At 44.9% G+C, this 19,737-nt stretch overlaps 1 protein-coding gene across 1 annotated transcript in view; it reads right to left on the bottom strand.

The window, feature by feature from the left end:
* LOC309550239 (uncharacterized protein) overlaps positions 1-19,737 on the bottom strand; it is a gene marked incomplete at both ends in the record, with an annotated part of 1,760,330 nt that overhangs the window by 1,299,945 nt on the left and 440,648 nt on the right. Inside the window, 1 exon segment of the mRNA XM_082250650.1 lies at positions 12,681-13,336. Within this exon segment, the coding sequence (XP_082106776.1) occupies positions 12,681-13,336 (656 nt within the window).

Here is a 19,737-nt window from a genome sequence, read left to right as displayed (position 1 = left end):
AAAATAAAGAAAAGGTTTGGGACTTTACATGAGAGACACGACAAACCAAAGCTGACAGAACAAAAATACCGTATTTATTGATACAACAAAAATGAAATGATTACAAACATGGTATACAATAGTATAAAAAGAGTTCTATGTAAGTCTTGGGATGTGGTAGCCTGTCTCCCCTTTCCACCCCTGCCCAGTTTTTATTTACCAACATTATCGCAATTCCTCCTTATACGTATGTTTTTTATCAGACACAGATCATACATCTACTCTTGAAGAAGTGGCAAGATTTAGTCCACGAAACGCGTCCGTTATGGATGCTATGAATTTACTCAATCATTCTCTTACTCATGTTGATTTCCATGCTGGTCTTTATTAACTTGGATTGGGGTTATGTACTTGATTTTTATCATCTTTTTATACTATTGTATACCATGTTTGTAATCATTTCATTTTTGTTGTATCAATAAATACGGTATTTTTGTCCTGACAGCTTTGGTTTGTCGTGTCTATCATGTAAAGTCCCAAACCTTTTCTTTATTTTCATTGAATTAGGGATGGAGACACACAGCCATTCCCACTGTGCACCTCATGTAAAGTCCTGCCCTCCCCCTCTTATCTACCTCCCAAAGAGTAGTGTTCCCTTAAATGCCAGGGCCCATAGTCACTGGGTAAGAGGCTCGCTCCCAGTCCTCTCCAAAAGCCTCTGTCCTTGTTAGGTCTGTCACAGAGCCATTACTTTTTATTGGCTGAGTACATTTTGTGGTGTGAGCTTTCAGAAACATTTCGAGGTCTATTTAAAAATACAAAAATAGTTGAATGAGTGTGACCAACATTCGCCCAGCTGTGACAAGTTTTGGCAATATTTTATCTCATGTGTTTGTTGGTTCCATCTATTGGCCATAATGCTTTATTGCACTATATTTACTGATGGAGGTATTTCAGGAAAATACCGTAATATGGCCACTAGATGGAGCTGCCGATCATAGGAAATCACTGTGTTAATTAAAATACAGCCAGAATTTTTAACAGCTGAATGAATGTTTGTCACATTCGTCCAATGAATTTTCTGTAAAGCAGGGAAAAAAATAAGAGCGGTCAGTGAAAGCAGCACAGGTTACACACTATACACATTGTTAGGCTCACAGTTAACAGTTTGATTGCCCCTAGATATTACCCCTTCCCAGCTGGTGTCATTAGTACAGTGACAGTGTATAGTATTATCACTGATCTCTGTATTGGTGTCACTGGTGGTGTGCTGTCTATTATAGGATTGCCCATAATATTTTCATTTTGAGGACACCTGGTGGTAGCCTGTTGCAATTGCAGTTCAGTTCCTCACAGGAATAAACAGAAAGGCTTTCCTTTGTTAATAAAGTTTCTTTTGAACAACATAATTTTTTCACCTTGGTTACCACATAACGATTTTACCTCGGATACAGAAGCCATTTTAGTTCTGATGCAGACAAGTGAAGATCTTCATATTTGCCCCTAGATACACAAATTCCTGTAAGTCTATTTATTATTTCCCAAAGTTCATTTTACACTTGGACTGCACTGTTGTGTGTTTGATATATCATTTTAATATAAGCTTTCTGCATAGTAATGTTTAATGTTGTGCTTATTAGCAAAGTGTCACATGTAATACAGAATTGTAATTCTAAGTCTCTCTGATTGTATTGCAGTTTACAGAACTATTGATAGAAGTAAATTCAGTTTTGGAATAAAGCACAACGCTATTTCTGTCTGTTTTGTTAACTGGCTGTCAGCTAAGGGATAGTAGGACAGCACAGTAAAAGGCATACGTATAACAGGCAAAGTCAGAAGAGCTACATTTGAAGTTAAGGCATCCCCTTTAAATTTATCACCATGAATTCAGATAAGAGTATTAAAATGACTCCTTTAACCTTGAAGACCAGATCTCAGGTTTCCGGCTCCAGAGATTCTGTGTGCTCCAGCAGATCGTCAGTGGGTTCTGCAGCGCTCAGAGAAAGAGCAAAGGCAGAAGCAGCGCGAGCAGAAGTCTCTTATGCAGAAAAAGAGGCAAACATGATAAAGCAGACAGCAGAGTTGATAAAGCAGGAAGCAGAGTTGATGATGCAGAAAGCAGAGTTGGAAGCTAATATGCATGTGCTACAGAGTCAAAGGGCAGCAGTAGCAGCATCTACAGAAGCTGCAGTATATGAAACTGCAGCTGTTTTAGAAGAGGACTTGCTTCAAGAGTTTGCAGAGATAGTTACTCATGATTTTGTTCCTATCTCCAGCACAACTCCAAAGCTTCAATCCACTCCAAATGTGCCTGAATTGCACACCTATACTGACAATGTCCCAACACCAACGGTGCGCATCTAAGATAGCAGAGATTATGCAAATATACAACATCCATCCCATAACATGGATTATCGTGCATCCTCTTTCAGAGATGGCACATTAGGAACTTCAGAGACCACTGATCTAGCAAAGCACCTTATTTGTTAAGAGTTAGTGAGTACAGGGCTGCTCACATTTGATGATCACCCAGAGAACTATTGGGCATGGAAGACATCATTCCAGGGCATAACCAGAGATCTCAATCTTACATCCAGAGAAGAGCTAGATTTGCTGACAAAGTGGCCTGGGCCAGAGTCATCTCAACAGGCCAAAAGAATCAGATCAGTGCATGTTAAAAATCCAATTGCTGGAGTTAAAATGGTATGGCAGAGATTAGAAGACTGTTATGGCAGCCCTGAAGTCATTGAAAATGCTCTGTTAAAGAAACTAGAAAATTTCCCCAGAATCTCTAACAAAGACAATCTAAAGTTAAGGGAACTTGGGGACATGTTGTTGGAAGTAGATGCAGCGAAGTCTGGAGGCTACTTGCTGGGACTGGCATACCTGGACACAGCTCGTGGGATTAAACCAATAATTGAAAAGATCCCATATAGTCTGCAAGAAAAGTGGATTTCCCAAGGCTCTGAGTATAAAGAAGATTATCATGTCTCTTTCCCACCATTCAGTTTCTTCACTGGATTTATTGTCAACCAAGCCAAGACTAGAAATGATCCGAGCTTCATATTCTCAACATGCTGCAACCAAATTACAGCAAATACAGAGAGGTCAGGAGCAAGGTATGGCAACAGACCTTCAGTTTCAGTCAGAAAGATGGAGGTGTCTTCCACTAATTCGACTCCACAAGTAAGCAGCCATGAAAAGAAATCCATGGAACCAGACAGTCCATGTCCAATTCATAATAAACCACACCCACTGTCAAAGTGCCGTGGGTTCAGAAGCAAGCACATTGGTGAATGTAAAGCTTACCTGAAAGAAAATGGTATCTGCTTTAGATGCTGTGCGTCCAAAAAACATTTTGCTAAAGATTGCAAAGCTTACATAAGATGCAGAGAATGTAACAGTGACCAGCATATCTCAGCATTGCATCCGGGTCCAGCCCCCTGGGCAGCAGAGACTCTTATAACTGGAAAAGAGCAAGGCGGGGAGAAAGCTGAAGCTACCCCATCCACTATTGTATCCAAGAGTACAGAGGTATGCGCACAAGGGACAAGGCCCAGATCATGTTCCAAGATTTGTTTAGTGACTGTGTATCCCTCTAACAAACCTGAGTGTGCAGTGAAAATGTATGCAGTGTTAGATGATCAAAATAATCGGTCATTAGCCAAATCAGAGTTTTTTTGATATGTTTAACATTAGTGGTGAAACACTTTCCTACACTCTAAAAACATGCTCAGGTGTTATGGAAAAAAACAGGGCGTAGGACGTCCAACTTCACTGTTCAGTCTATTGATAGGCAAATACACATAGAACTTCCCACACTCATTGAATGTGACATGATACCTGATGACAGGTCAGAAATTCCAACACCTGAGGTTACATTTCTCTCATCTGAAATCCTTAAAAGACAAGATCCCAGAACTTGACCCTAATGCCCAAATTCTTCTCTTGCAAGGAAGGGATATCCTAAGGGTGCACAAGGTACGTGAGCAGATTAATGGGCCCCATAACACACCTTATGCACAATGTTTAGATTCAGGTTGGGTTATAGTTGGGGAAATTTGCTCAAGAGGAATTCATAGATCAGTAGCTGTGAACTCTTTTAAGACAAATGTGCTGCCTAGTGGACGCACTTCTCTATTCAACCCTTGCACTAGCTATATGCAGGTTAAAGATCTTTTTGATGCTAGCAACCAACAGCCACGCGCCTTCTCACTATGCTAGTTAGGAAATGGCAAACCGAAGGCTTTTAGAAAATGCGCTCTTCGCATTTATTGGTGCCCTGTTTGAGGAAGCCATAGCACAAGAGGCAGCAGAAGGTGGGGAAGCAGCTGCAGCAGCACCTCCAGTCCGTGTGCCCTTACCTTGCCAGCCACAAATTTTTGCTCCAAGGCTATATTTGGACAAGCTGCAGGATTCTGATATCAGGAGGAAGTTCCGGCTCGAGCGAGAAGCTATTCTACACCTCTACCAGCTGATAGAGAACAAAATTACATCTGACCCACAGCGCGGCCATGCGGTGCCCGGCATTTCCAGGTTGCTGGTGACTTTGTATATATTAGGGCGTGGCAGCTTCCAAGCCACTTCTGGAAGTATAATGGGCATTAGCCAGGCCACAGTTTCCAGGGTGTCCATGTTGGTCATTGATGCCATTGTGGAGATTGTGCCCCAATTTATCCACTGGCCACAGAATGAAAACGAGTGGAATGAAATGAAGTTGGGTTTCTATCAGCGGGCACAGATGCCGCAAATCCTAGGGGCAATAGATGGCACCCACATAGCCATCAGGCCACCAAGGAGCCACAAAATGGAGTATCGGAACCGCAAGCAGTACCACTCCCTGAACAACCAATTGGTGTGTGATGCCAGACAACGCATAATGAGTGCCAACACAGGTCGCCCAGGGCCGTGCCATGATTCCAGGAGGTTACAAGACAGTGCTCTCTACCGGAAGTTTGAAAGGGGCGAAATGCCAGAAGGGTGGCTTATTGGTAAAGTCTTATTTTGTGACAACAACATAAACTGTAAGGTTACATAGACATAGGAATAAGCTACATCGGTGTACACCATGATTAAAGCAAAGCCTACATAAAATGTATGTGTTATGAGTTGGCAGGCTGTTTGCACACAACCAGATCATCAGCCTACCAGCTCACAAAAGAAACATTTCCAAAGTTGTCTTCAAGTCAAATGAAGGTGGTTACCCAATGTGTAAATGCTGTCCTAACGCCACACAAGCAAAACCTAAAAGTGATTCCAATGGTATTGCCATATCCCGAAATCATTTGCATAAGTGAGTCAATATTGGTTTCCTCAATATAGTGTAAGATATCTTCCAGAAGTAATGCCTATGCTAATCTAATTGTAAAAAAATAGGGCGAAAGGTGGAACTTTCAATAGAAAGAAACCACTTTTGGTCTCCTTTTTTTCCAGTTAGAATAGGGATTTAGGCAATTAGACATATTTCAGATGAGTTTTTGCACACAGATGAGCAGGTTGTTTTGAAAAATGCATCATTGTCTCCCATTTTGATGAGTCATCTAAAGTCAAATGATATGAAGAACTAATGTATATATTTTTTTCTTTTCAGGGGATGCTGGTTACCCGCAGCTGACGTGGCTGATGGCTCCAATCAGGTACCCCCAGGGCCGAGCACAACATAACTACAACAGGGCCTTGTGGAAAAGCCGGAGCATCATTGAGTTGACCATAGGTCTTCTCAAATTCCGGTTTCTGTGCTTGGCCCTGCCTGGGGGGAAACTCCTGTACTCTCCTCCAAAGGCTTCCAGGATCATCCTGGCGTTCTGCGTGTTGCACAACATGTACGTTGCCCGGGATGAATCCTGGGAGCTGACGGAGGAGAGGGAGCCAGAGGTCCATCAGCTGGCGGCCCCCAGGCGGCAGAGCACCGCTGCAGGGATGGCCACCCGGAATGACCTGGTCACTAGCCACTTTACATGAAAGTACTGTAACCGCTTAAGATACGGCATGTGTATTAACTTGCTACTTTGCAGAGTTAACACTCACAGGGAGACAGATGGTAATTATCATCTGCCAATGACACTTGTCATTCTAGATAAAGTGTAGTCAACATTCGTAAACTGTGTTACTTGAGCAAGAACACGCACCTCAAACCAGAAACATGTTGGTATTGTAAATAGTGGAGAGGGATGAGAAGAGCTGGCAGGTGTTTAGTTGTGTCTATGCCACCTGTGTAGTTATTGACAAAATGAAAGGCTGCTTGGTATCTTATGATGGTGTCATAATTTTGCACAATCTGGACATCTTGGATTGGAATCATGGCACATACCCTGAGAAGCCTGTGGTGATGGACTGTCTGGCGTCACAGGTGTGTATTCAAATGTTTGCATTAATGATTTCTGGTTTGTGTAAGTTGCGTGAAAATGTGTAATTTCACTCGTGATGTATAAAATAAGTTAAAAATGAAGCAAGCGGGCAGTAAGATGTGATTTTTATGATGAAATGGCTTATCCTTTGCTTTAATTTTCCAAGAGTGGTAGTGCTTGTGGTTGTAGCTGGTAGAAACCCACCTTTATGGACTCCACTTGTCTTCATTTGTGGTCAGTGGATATTTTGTGAGGCACAAGCCCAGAACTGGCCTCGATCAGAAACATGAACACCCTGGAACTTCAGAAGTGGCTTGGAAGCTGAACAGCAACCTGGCCATGCCTGTCCTCTGAGCTAGTAGAGGTGCAGAATTGCTTCTTGACTCTGCATGAACTTGCTCAAGATATCAGAATCCCGTATCTTTGCCTAATGTAGCCATGGAGCAAAGATCGTGGGCTGGCGCTGTAAAGGCACACAGACTGGAGACTGTCAATATTACCTTGCTGCATCCCTCCTTATGCTGTAATTCCATGAAAAATAAATACTTTTGAATGGAACATGTCTTTATTTTTTGGTGGGTGGCTACAGACTTGAGCTGCCAATGCCAGAACTTTGCACTTTGCACGCTGGTTGTACTGGTGATGTGAGGGCAGGGCAGCCATCAGAAATTTTGGGGCCCCTTACACAGATTTAGGCCTGGGCCCCTCTGAGCCTGACCTCCAACATTTTGCGGGGCCCGCCCTCTGGCCGTCCCACCGAATCTGCCCACTGGCCATCCCACCGAGTCCTTCAGTGCACCCACTTCTGTTTTAACACTCTTACAACTTAAAATTAATCCAATCCATTAAAGAGACATCCTCATATATTCAGCAAAGAGACATCCCAATCCAGTAAAGAGACGGCCTCATATATTCAACAAAGGCACATCCCAGTCCAGCAAAGAGACAGCCTCATATATTCAGCAAAGAGATATCACAATCCAGCAAAGAGACAGCCTCATATTTTTTGCAAAGAGACAGCGCAATCCAGCAAAGAGACATCCCTTCAGCTGCATCGGCTTACTCTGCAGCTGCCATGCTTCATAATTGCTAGTTACTACAGCAGCAACATCTCTGTCTTGTTGGTTGTGGCCTGGACGGCTGGGCCCCTTGGAACCCCTGGGCCCCCTACATGTGTATGGGCTGTCCCCCCCTGATGGCTGCCCTGTGTGAGGGGTTGGAATGTAGGGTAGGGATGGGACAGTGTTGTGTTGAGGTGTGAGGAAAAGTGTAGTGTTGGACTATAAGGGTCTGTGTTGTTCAAATATGGAGAGAGTCCAATATCAGACACATACGTTTGTTGTTCCTGAAATCCAACAACCATGGTAAATGTGTCAACAATTGCAGCTCCAGAAAACTAGGATCACACTCATACAGTTAAAATTGTGTTTGTTCCATTAGTGCTCTGTATATTTATGTAGACCCCCCCAAAAACAAAATATACAAACAAAAAGCAAAGAAAAATGATAGTGAAAAGAGATCGAAGCGTAGTGATTGTGAGATTTGAAACCATGACGCTGCATGACGTTGTTAACTGTAGTTAAGTTGCAAAGCACTTGGCTATTCTGCAGAATAGAGCTGTTTGGTGAAAAGAAAGGAGTGTGTTAAGGCTAAAATGCACATATAGCTAAAGTACTGAACATTGTAGGGAATCTAGGAAGAAGACCATAGAAAAAGTGTAAGTTTTTAATGTGGACCTGAAGTGGTCTAGTGGTTAGAATACTTTGCTCTGCACCATGCAAGCATGAGTTCGAATCGACACACAAATGAGATTATGAAATCGCTGAACATAATGTAAGTTTGCAAGCGCATCACAGTGTATGTACGTGATGTACATTTTGTAGCAATATAAATGATCCAATCCGTTAAAGTTTTTAAACAAACAAAAATTCTACACAAAAAAAGTTAGGTGGAGATGGTCAGCCTCAAACCTACGGCAGAGGGAGATGCATTGATTAGAGGATATGTACACAAACCCACTAGACCACAGTGCTATGTGAGACTACTCTGTGCACATAGACATAAGTATGAGAATTTAAGAAGCCGCAATCGCCATTCAGCGTAGCTTAACGCCGCTGACGGCGGAATTCATTGTTGCTGTCACGCTGTCCAATTCGCCACTGCGGGAGATAATTGATTGGAATGCGGAGAGAAATAAACAAGCCAAAGCAGTCTTAAGCTGGAGGTTTAATAAATTCGGCCCAAAGTATCCATTAGTCAGCTTCCCATACACCAGCTTTATGAGGCCTGCAGAAGGGCTGACAATCCAGGAACAGTATCAGTAAGGAAGATGCTGCCCCTCTCCAGCTATAACCTGCATAGAGCAGCCACAGCATAGAGGGATTAGGCTGCAGTGGCACAAAGACCTGTCACAGTAAGAAATAAATCCATGATAAACAGACGCGGTGCAAGGGAGAACTCCATATTGTTAAGAAAAAAAATATTATACCATATATAATTGCTACTCGAGCTATGTAGTAATTTATTTAAAAAAAAATTGCAATTCAAACTACGGCTGCTAAAGTCTCCCAAGCTGTCAAAAAAGACAGTGTAACAGTTGTTTGTTTGCTGGTTGAGAAAAACCTGTAAGGGGTTAATTACTGCTAAAGGAATGCTGACACTGCAGCTTCTAACATCAGAGCACCATCCCAGCAGGTGAATAATCAAACAGACCCTGCCATACAGATGTAGAGTCCTCGTAGATAGGTGCTAGAATGAGTGGATATAGTTTTTGGTTTCTCTGCCTAACAGGGACACAGCTCATGCTGTCTTGATGATTCATACTGATCCAATAGCTATGGAGTATACTGGACAGGTGGATGGAAGTCTGGCAGATGAGAGCATGGATGTCTGTACAGCCCTGGGCAATTAGAAGGGGATGTGCCCCAAGGTAAGCTGGGTACCTGCATTTACATCTGAAGAGCACATGGGCTCGTAGTCCAGTCCAGTCTACCTCTAGGGAGAGAGGTCTAAGTGGGGAGGGGGGTGCTGCCTCTCCCTTGCAGAGGCTGCCAGGCAGCCTCGGGTGGGCGACCTGAGGGCCAAAAACATTGAAGTTGCAACCCCATTGGTTCTTACGAGGGCTGACTGAGGGAGGACATCTGCGGATCCTGTCTGGTACTACTGAGGAAGGCTGCTGTGTGTGCTCCAAGAGCCTTGTGAGTATAGACCCCCCCACAGGGGATCCTTGGGACTTGTGCTGTTAGATCCTCCTCTGGGTGCTTGAAGTCAGTTACTGGGTGCAAGCTAAAGGAGACACTGGTTAGGGTCTTGAAGAGGCAAGGTTCATTGAGTTCCTTCAGCTACAAGGGGACTTGTTCATCCCATACAGGTGCTATATGGTCCTGCAGATGATCTGCGATACAGTTCTATTGAGAGAGTTGTCCTCACCTGTGAATAGTTATTTGGAGTATCCTACAAAATCCCTTCTCTTATCCAAAAAAATGCGAAACTACAGATGTTCACAAGGAACCACTGTCACATGTGTGGACTTTAAGGGCACAGCATGAGACAGATAACCACTACATGGATTTATCCTAAAATAGCATTTATTGATTTATCTAAAACCAGATCTCAATAAATGAGGAAACTGGCCCCAAACTGAGCTCAGCTCGTACACAGGAGATCAATGTCTCCTCCTAATTTCACTCATGTCCATCATACATATATAAGGATAAGTTGGTATATATCATAAGGTTCATCTAGGTATAGATATCTTGTCTGTTCACTGGTCAACACGTTTCACACAAGGCTTCTTCAGGACTATGAAGATGTACAAACAGTTTTCTCTTATAAACAGACTCGATATTAGTGTTTCATAAACATAGAACATAATCTGTATTTATGTACATAAATACATAATAAATACAAACATGGCTTACTAGCACATGTCCTTCCTTCCAACCCCCAAACAATTAACCCGACCTGGGGCAGACACAGGGGGGAAAAATCAGACCAAAATGTGTTGTAAATATAGGTATCGGTCCTGGTGATCCTAGGTACAAGATAAAATATATATGTGTAGTAGTGCGAGGAGTATTTACATTCTCTATTCTATATCTATTCATACAGAAAGGAGGAAGGATAATCATCTTATGAGGATAGCAGGTTGGTATACACCGGATGGAGTTTATACTCCCATAATATGTGGGTGTCTCTCTCTATAGGGGTCACCTAGGTATATGATCAAAGCCCATCTTGTTTACGACTCATAGTTAGTGTACTCTTATCTTTAATAATGTAGGTTTCAGCCTACCTGTAGGTTAGGTATACAGTATATCTTGGATATACTTAGCGCCCCTTACCTATGTAAGAAATGTCAAATGGAGGAGGAGCCTGCAGTAGTTATTTTTTAATAAAGGATTTTTCAAAAATTGTGTGTGTGTTTTTATTACTTCTTGACACTTTTTTGGTGAAAACGTACGGGTAATATGTTCCAGATACTCGATTTCACATGGGGGGCGGGATCTGGGGGCACCCTTGGTAAAAGGGGCTTTCAGATTATGACAAGCCCCCTGCCTGCAGACCCCCACGAGCACAGGCCCCGGTTGTGGGGAAGAGGCCCTTGTCCCCATCAACATGGTGACAATGAGCTTTGGGGTGGGGTGGGGGGGGACAGAGCTTCCCCAAAGCACCCACCCACCTATGTTGAGGGCATGTGGCTTGATATTGTTAAGGAGAGGGGGCCCTCACTCGTCCCTCCCACTTTCCTGACCTGCCGGCTGCATGCCGGGATAAAGAGTCTGGTATGGATTTTAGGGGAGAAGCCATGCTGGTTTTTTTTTTATTTACATTTTGGCCCCCCGAAGGGCCTGGTATGGACTGGGGGAGGGGGGCCACGCTGTTTTTTTCTATTGCTGGCATTCTTTTCTTTCCATTCATCTGTCAGTGGGGAAGCCCGCTGATAGCTGATGAGTCATGGTTGGTAAGGATGCGGGCGGCCGGCTTCCCTGCTTGCTGCTTAACAACCAGCTATTTCTTCAGACAGAATTTGCATTGGTCGATCGTTTTTCTGACTGATCCGAATTCTAATCGTTCTGAAAAGTTGGAATTCGTTAGAAAATGAATAAACTAAAAAATTTTTAACAGATTTCAACTAAATTCATTACAATTTCATTTGGAGATTTGGATACATCTGAATCTACGAATAACCAAATATTTGTCGGAATTTTTATTTGAACCGAAACGAATTTCACGTGTCTAACACTTAATAGCCACCCGCTAACAGCTGGGCTCCCAGCCAATGCAAATGGCCGACGATGGCAGGGCCCACTCTCTAGGCATGGATCCTCTACATATGTGTTCCATTACACCACCCCGCTGATAGCTGGGGACTCAATGACTACTCGGGACATCCTGGAAGACTTCTGGATACCAAAGGAAGCTCCTGACATCCTGCACAGCTGCCCAGCACCAGATCCGCCCACCAATACTTCCAATAGGTAGGAAAACTTCATACAAAAATGGTCCTATAAGTGAGGAGGACAAAAAAGAAACGCAGCCATTGGCTTATCCTGAACATTTATGGGGGTGGGGTCTTAAGGTGGAGGAACGAGGGCAGGGCTACCGAAACGTATGCTGCCATGGACATTTGTCAGGAAAGCACATTATAGCCACTAGATGGAACTGACCATTATAGGAAATCCCAATTCGCCATGACTGGGGGAATGCGGGTCACATTTCATCAACACATTTATAACAACCAGATCTGTAAGTGTTTGTGAAATCTTCCCGCACAAAATGTACTCAGCCAATGAAAGGTAAGGACTCCATTTTTATTTTTCTCCTGCTAACAATGGCCAACACGGGACAACACTTCATCCATGTCTTTGGTGAACTCTGATCTCCTTATGAAGTGTTTCTTACATGATGAAGATCAGCCATGGAGTATATCTGAGGTGTATATCAGGGTGTGCTTCTTCCCCACATGTCCACCAACATTCATATAGAAGACATTTCCCGCACTCAAGGCACTAATACACCTCCAGGGTTGTGTGGGACCCCTGATGTACAGGAAGACAGGACTTCAGTGAGGAACAATTCCCTCACTCAGGACAGGAATACGGTTTCTCCCCTGTGTGCAATCTCTGATGTGTGGAAAGACTGGACTTCTGTGCAAAACATTTGCCGCACTCAGGACAGGAATACGGCTTCTCACCTGTGTGAAATTTCTGATGTGTGGAAAGAGTGGACTTGCATGAAAAACATTTCCCACACTCAGGACAGGAATACGGCTTCCCACCTGTGTGCAATCTCTGATGTGTGGAAAGAGTGAACTTGCATGAAAAACATTTCCCACACTCAGGACAGGAATACGGTTTCTCACCAGTGTGTGATCTCTGATGTTTTAAAAGATGAGACTTCTGTGTAAAACATTTCCCGCACTCTGCACAGGAATACGGCTTCTCACCCGTGTGAGATCTCTGATGTCTGTAAAGATTGGACTTCTGTGTAAAACATTTCCCGCACGCAGGACAGGAATACGACTTCTCACCCGTGTGAGATCTCTGATGCTTGGAAAGAGTGGACTTCTCTGAAAAACATTTCCCGCACTCAGGACAGGAATACGGCTTCTCCCCAGTGTGCAACCTCTGATGTTTGGAAAGAGCGGATGTCTGTGTAAAACATTTCCCACACTCAGGACAGGAATACGGCCTCTCACCAGTGTGCGATCTCTGATGTGTGTAAAGATGGGAGTTGTCCGAAAAACATTTCCCACACTCAGGACAGGAATACGGCTTCTCACCAGTGTGCAATCTCTGATGTGTGGAAAGAGTGAACTTCCGTGAAAAACATTTCCCGCACTCAGGACAGGAATACGGCTTCTCACCAGTGTGCGATCTCTGATGTGTGGAAAGAGCAGACTTGAATGAAAAACATTTCCCACACTGAGGACAAGAATACGGCTTCTCACTGGTGTGAGATCTTTTATGCACATTAAGACTGCCTTTCAAACGGAATCTCTTCCCGCACTCAGAACAGGAGAACCTCTTATCTGTTGTCAGGACGGCACCGTCCCTCACAGTCTGAGGTTCCTCAGGATAAGAGGAATACGATGGTACGGCACCGTCCCTCACAGTCTGAGGTTCCTCAGGATAAGAGGAATATGATGGTCCGGCACTGTCCCTCACAGTCTGAGGTTCCTCAGGATAAGAGGAATACGATGGTATGGCACCGTCCCTCACAGTCTGAGGTTCCTTAGGATAAGAGGAATACGATGGTCCGGCACTGTCCCTCACAGTCTGAGGTTCCTCAGGATAAGAGGAATACGATGGTCCATCTACACTGTGTGGTGCCGGATGGACATTTGAGGTAGCCGGGTTTTCTCCTGGACTATACTGTGTGATGTCCTCATCTTCTACTTTACAGTCTGGAGACAAAGTGAGACAATCCTCTGAGGTTTTCCTCATCTCCCGTCCATCTACTAAAATAGAAAGACAAAGATTATTACTTGACATCCGCAGATTGGTTCCCCTAAACCAGGACTCCGCCCACATCACACAGCTTTGTCTCTGAGGATCTTACAATTCCATCCTCAAGGTAACTAGTAAATGGTTCCTCTGATCTCCTACCAGTTAATTTCTTTATTCATGGACCTTAGTCAGAGAGTGAGGAAACAACGGGAACTGTCTTTTATAGGAGTGACAGTGATGAGGGGATTATAGTCCCCTCCCCCTCTATCACTCATTACCATCTTCCCAACACAAGAAGTCCCGCACTTCCTTATTTAGTCCATGATTTAGTCATGAATAACAGCGGGGCTGAGCCCCACCAGAGGTCAGAGAGTGAGGATGGGGGGAGAACAACCTAGATGAAGACTGGATTGATCCTGAAGACCATATATATCTCTGGGGAAGTACAATCAGGATGCAACGCATCAGATGGGAGTGGTTTGAGGACATCATCAACTGATGCTTGGGGAATCTGCAGTGATTGTGTGTATTCAATGCTGGATTGCTTTTTTAACCTTGTGAGTGCTTTTCTTATCCCAGACATAAACGTCCACACGCCCCCCAACGAAGCCGGCTGTTTATCCATATGCTGATCTGGAGACTTGCGGGACGCCGCGGTTAGATCCATGACCGGCACATACTACATGCCTGTTTTTGTCTTTTAAATTGTAAGTAGTTTTTTTAATAAATTTACCTATTGGTTTACGGGATTACGCTATGGGCCTCTGTTTCTTTCTACATATGGCTTTACGTTCAATGGAGTATATGAGAAGTTCCAAGTGTGCCACATATTAATGTGATCGGTTTAACAACACACCGGAAACGGCTTTCGGCTTTTGGAGTCTTTCGAAGCACCTGAGCTTGATATCGGTTGACCTACTGGTTTACTACTAGCTGGGAGAGGCTGTCTCATTAAATTGAGCAGCCACGGAATTTCGGTAAGCTGCTTGTTATACCTGAGCACAAGGGTGTCCCCTTCCTACACTTTTCCCTGGTGTCACTGGAAGAAAGTTATTTTGCACGTGGATTCACATCTCTGCACTTAATATTGGGACTATTCATTTGGACATTATCCCCTCTCCTTTTTTGTTTTCTTTATATGAGCTTTTCAGCTATATAATTGTATACTGATTTCAGCGCTGCACTTTTTGGTTTTTATTGTATTTTTTGAATCACTGTTAGTTGATTTTGTGCCAGCTGCTCACTATTGTTCTTAATCATTTGGTTTTCTGTCACATCTAGCGCGGAAATTTTTCTTCTATTTATATTACTTTTCTTATCCATGTAATAAATATAACAGTGAGCACTATGGAGTCTCTTTATCTCTAGTAACAGGAGCTAGCTACCTAAAGAGGAGGCTCCGCCTACATGTACCTGAAGGTGTGTGATTTCATGCTGGGTGTGTCCTCTTGGTATGGAGCAATGGGGTCCATCTGAAGAGGTGAGAGTACACCTGGAATTGCAGAGTGGCGCACTGTCAGCTTATTCTCCGTGACACGAGAAGGGTGGATTTGTGGCTCATTCATGTTTACTGTGGATTGTAAAACTGTTTGCGACTGTTCACCAGTGTGCGTGTCTTTTCATGCCTATTCTTCAAGTTTTTGTGTGTTTGTGTGTAACAGTGTGTGCATTGTATAGATAGAATATACACGGCTCAAAAAAAAAAAAATCAAAGGAACTCAGTGACTTGTGTGTGAGACTATACAGACATATCCCTCCACCAGGCACAGCCAGCAAATAACAGAGCAAATAACCCTGGGAGAATTGTTCTGTCAGAGATCTTGCTAGACCTGGGCATGGGGCAGAAGACCCAGGGTTCATAGCCCAGGGGTCTAGGCTGAGCAACGTCTATGGTGAACATCAACATTTTACTGCCAGCTGAACCCCAGAATCTCCATAAATCCAGTCTAGAGACATAAATTATGTCTGCAGCACAGAGAAGGAAGATTATCTGAGAGAAATACAGGAATACAGGACGGGGAACACAGCTCAGGAAAGTGACCAGGGGATTACAGGCTGATATCACCCAGTCCCCCCCCTACTCTGGACCAATCAGTGAGCAGTATGGGTGGAGGAATGTATTTAGTGTTAATGACCCACCTGTGCTGATCTCTGTAGGAGTGTCCTCCTCTATAAATGTCCCCGTTATTCCATCCTCCTCCATAGACTGCTGATCTTCCCTCACATACGTCTCTTCTTCTTCTTCTGCTTTAACCTCAAATTCTATATCGATTAGATCTCCACTCTAAACCAAGAAAATTAGAGAGAATATCATCTGGAAGATATAAGCTTACATAAAAAACACAAACATCCCCTCCACAAGTCCATTTTCTAGATACTCCATCCCACCAACCTTGTAGCATTGAGGGATGGTGTGATCTTCCTGTGTGGAATCCCCGGAATACAGAGGACATCTCTCTGTTGGGTTTCTGTAGCTGGATGACTCCACCATGGTGTCCTGGTACAGATCTTTGTGTACTTCCTCTATGACCCCATCCTCATCATCCTCCTCTATTATTTTGTCTTTAACCTCAACTTTAGAATCTCTCAGGTTTCCACTCTGAATATATGATAAAAATGACATCAATGGTAACAATGCAGATAATGTACAGATCCTAATGATACTATCAGTGATTGTTCCTCATCTACCTGATGATGTTGAGGGATGGTGTGACCTTCCTGTGTGGAATCCCGGGAATACAGAGGACGGGGACATCTCTCTGGTGGGTTCCCATTACTGTAACCATCTGTAGGAAACACACACACTGTCGGGGACCATAAACCAGGTGAAGACAGAAAGTACAGTTAAAAAAAAAAAAAATCACACCTTTAATGAAAAAGAAAAAAATAACAGTTCAGGAATGCAGTCAAAAACAGAAGCCGGGATTTGGATGCCAGAGCAGGTAATCGGAGGAGCCGGGGTCAAGAAACCAGATGTCAGCATAGTCGGAAGCAAAAATCAGGAACAGGAATATGAAGAGAAGTCAGTCAGGGCAAGTAACACACAGGAACACACTGGAGATCATAGACCAAGCAAGGGCAAGAAAGGGAAATGAGCTCAGCTGCTTCAAAAACTGACCAAAAGGAGAGAAACCGGAAGTTGTGGAGGAGGAAGAGGAGCTGCGGGTGACACGTGCGTGGGAAGCCGCGCAAGGGGTGCGGGTGCACCGTGCAGGGACTGGTAACTCACGAGGAGGAAGAGGAGCTGTGGGGACACGTGCGTGGGAAGCCGCACAAGGGGTGCGGGTGCACCGTGCAGGGACCGGCAACTGAGCGGCGGTGGAGCCGCTAGAAGGACAGAGGGAGCGGCAGCAGCAGGGACGTGAATAACCGCACCGGGATACCGGGTGCAGGGACCGAGGCAGAGAGCGGCGGTGGAGGTCGGAAACCGCCTTCCTTAGTGCCTGGAAGCAGAGGAGGAGGACCGTCCGTGCTCAGTGAGGAGGAGGAGACATCCGTCCCAGTGTGTGTGTGTGGCAGCAGCTGTGAGTAAGGCAGCAGCTGCAAACAGGGAGAAAGCTGTGTGACTGAGCTCTGTGAGAAATCAATAGCTGTTTGACTGTGCTGCGACTGATTACTGTGTGACTGTCTCTGCGACTGAGTACCTGGGAAGTCTGGTAAGTATCCTTGCGACTGGCGAGTATCTTGCGACTGGTGAGTATCTTGCGACTGGTGTGTATCCTTGCGACTGGTGAGTATCTTGCGACTGGTGAGTATCTTGCGACTGGTGTGTATCCTTGCGACTGGCTTGCGACTGGTGTAGTAGCTTTGCGACTGGTGAGTATCTTTGCGACTGGTGAAGTAGCTTGCGACTGGTGAGTATCCTTGCGACTGGTGAGTATCCTTGCGACTGGTGAGTATCCTTGTGACTGGTGAGTATCCTTGCGACTGGTGAGTTTCTTTGCGACTGGTGAAGTAGCTTGCGACTGGTGAAGTAGCTTGCGACTGGTAAGTATCCTTGCGACTGGTGAAGTAGCTTGCGACTGGTGAGTATCCTTGCGACTGGTGAGTATCCTTGCGACTGGTGAGTATCTTTGCGACTGGTGAAGTAGCTTGCGACTGGTGAGTATCTTTGCGACTGGTGAGTATCCTTGTGACTGGTGAGTATCCTTGCGACTGGTGAGGATCCTTGCGACTGGTGAGTATCTTTGCGACTGGTAAAGTAGCTTGCGACTGGTGAGTATCTTTGCGTCTGGTGAGTATCTTTGCGACTGGTGAGTATCTTTGCGACTGGTGAAGTAGCTTGCGACTGGTAAGTATCTTTGCGACTGGTGAGTATCCTTGCGGCTGGTGAGTATCCTTGCGACTGGTGAAGTAGCTTGCGACTGGTAAGTATCCTTGCGACTGGTGAAGTAGCTTGCGACTGGTGAGTATCCTTGCGACTGGTGAGTATCCTTGCGATTGGTGAGTATCCTTGCGACTGGTGAGTATCCTTGCGACTGGTGAGTATCCTTGCAACTGGTGAGTATCTTAGTGACTGGTTAGTATATTAGCGACTGGTGGGTACCCCAGGTTTAGTACCAGGGGAGATAGAGGTAGTGTAGGTTAGGAAGAGCAGTTCGTTAATATATCCCCATAGAGTAGTGGGTAATAATGTCCGACAGGATTGGGGATGCCACTCAGTGCACTTCTTGCGGCATGTATGAGTTTCTTGATGAACCAATCGAGGACGAATACTGCTGTGCAAGATGTGAGCGACTTGTTGCTCTGGAAGCCCACATCGTGGATCTAGAGAACACAGTGACAAGACTGTGTGGCATCAACAACCTGGAAAGGAGCTTGGACATTACCCATCAGGCGCTGGCAGGGGCCAGCATAGAGAAGGGAGGAATAGAGGAGACGCAAGCATCAGAGGTACACAGCTGGGTGACTGTTAGGAATGTTAGTGGGAGGAGAGTCAGGGAGGCCAGTCCTGAGTTGGTACACCCTAACATATTTGCCGAGTTGCGGGTTGAGGGGGATATCAACTCAGGGCTGGCAGTGCTGGAGCATGCGCCCTCCCCCAGCTGCCAGGGGAGGGACGGCTCCAGGAAGAAGGGGGGCCATAAATCAGGAAAGGTTAGAAAGGTTGTGGTAGTTGGGGACTCAATCATCAAGAGGACAGAGAGGGCAATCTGTAAAAAAGATCTCGTGAACCGAACAGTATGTTGTTTACCGGGCGCCCGCGTTCGGCACATCGCAGATCTGGCAGACAGATAATTGTGCGGGGCTGGGGATGACCCAGCGGTCATGGTGCATGTGGGCACTAATGACAAAGTTAAAGGTAGGTGGAGGATCCTAAAGAACGATTTCAGGGACTTAGGTAATAGATTGAGGAAAAGGACCTCCAAGGTGGTTTTCTCTGAAATACTGCCTGTACCTCGAGCCACACAGGAGAGGCAGAAGGAGATTAGGGAACTTAACAAGTGGCTGAGGAATTGGTGTAGGAAGGAGGGGTTTGGGTTCCTGGAGAACTGGGCTGACTTCTCAGTCGGCTACCAGCTCTTTAGTAAGGATGGGCTGCACCTTAATGGGGACGGTACAGCTCTTTTGGGGAGAAAGATGGCCACCATGTTGGAGGGGCATTTAAACTAGGAGACGGGGGGGAGGGCTCAGAAGTAGAGTCAGTTAGGAGGGAGCAAAGGACTGAAGGCAGTTGTAGGGTCAGCAGCGACAGTAGGTCCACAACGTCAATCGGTAGGTCTGTGCGGGAGAACCACAGACCAAACAGGAATAAACATAACCAATCACGTTTAACTTCCGTAAAACTAAGAGGGGTATATGCTAATGCCAGGAGCCTAGCTAATAAAATGGATGAGTTGGAAATGTTAGTACATGAGGAGGACATAGACCTTGTGGGAATAACAGAGACTTGGTTCGACACCTCACATGACTGGCTGGCAAATATCCAAGGGTATTCGGTGTACCGGAAGGACAGGGTA

This window comes from Pelophylax lessonae (assembly GCF_965119305.1).
Source record: "Pelophylax lessonae genome assembly, chromosome: 3".
NCBI classification, from domain to species: Eukaryota; Metazoa; Chordata; class Amphibia; order Anura; family Ranidae; genus Pelophylax; species Pelophylax lessonae.
This window is presented reverse-complemented; position numbering and strand designations above follow the sequence as displayed.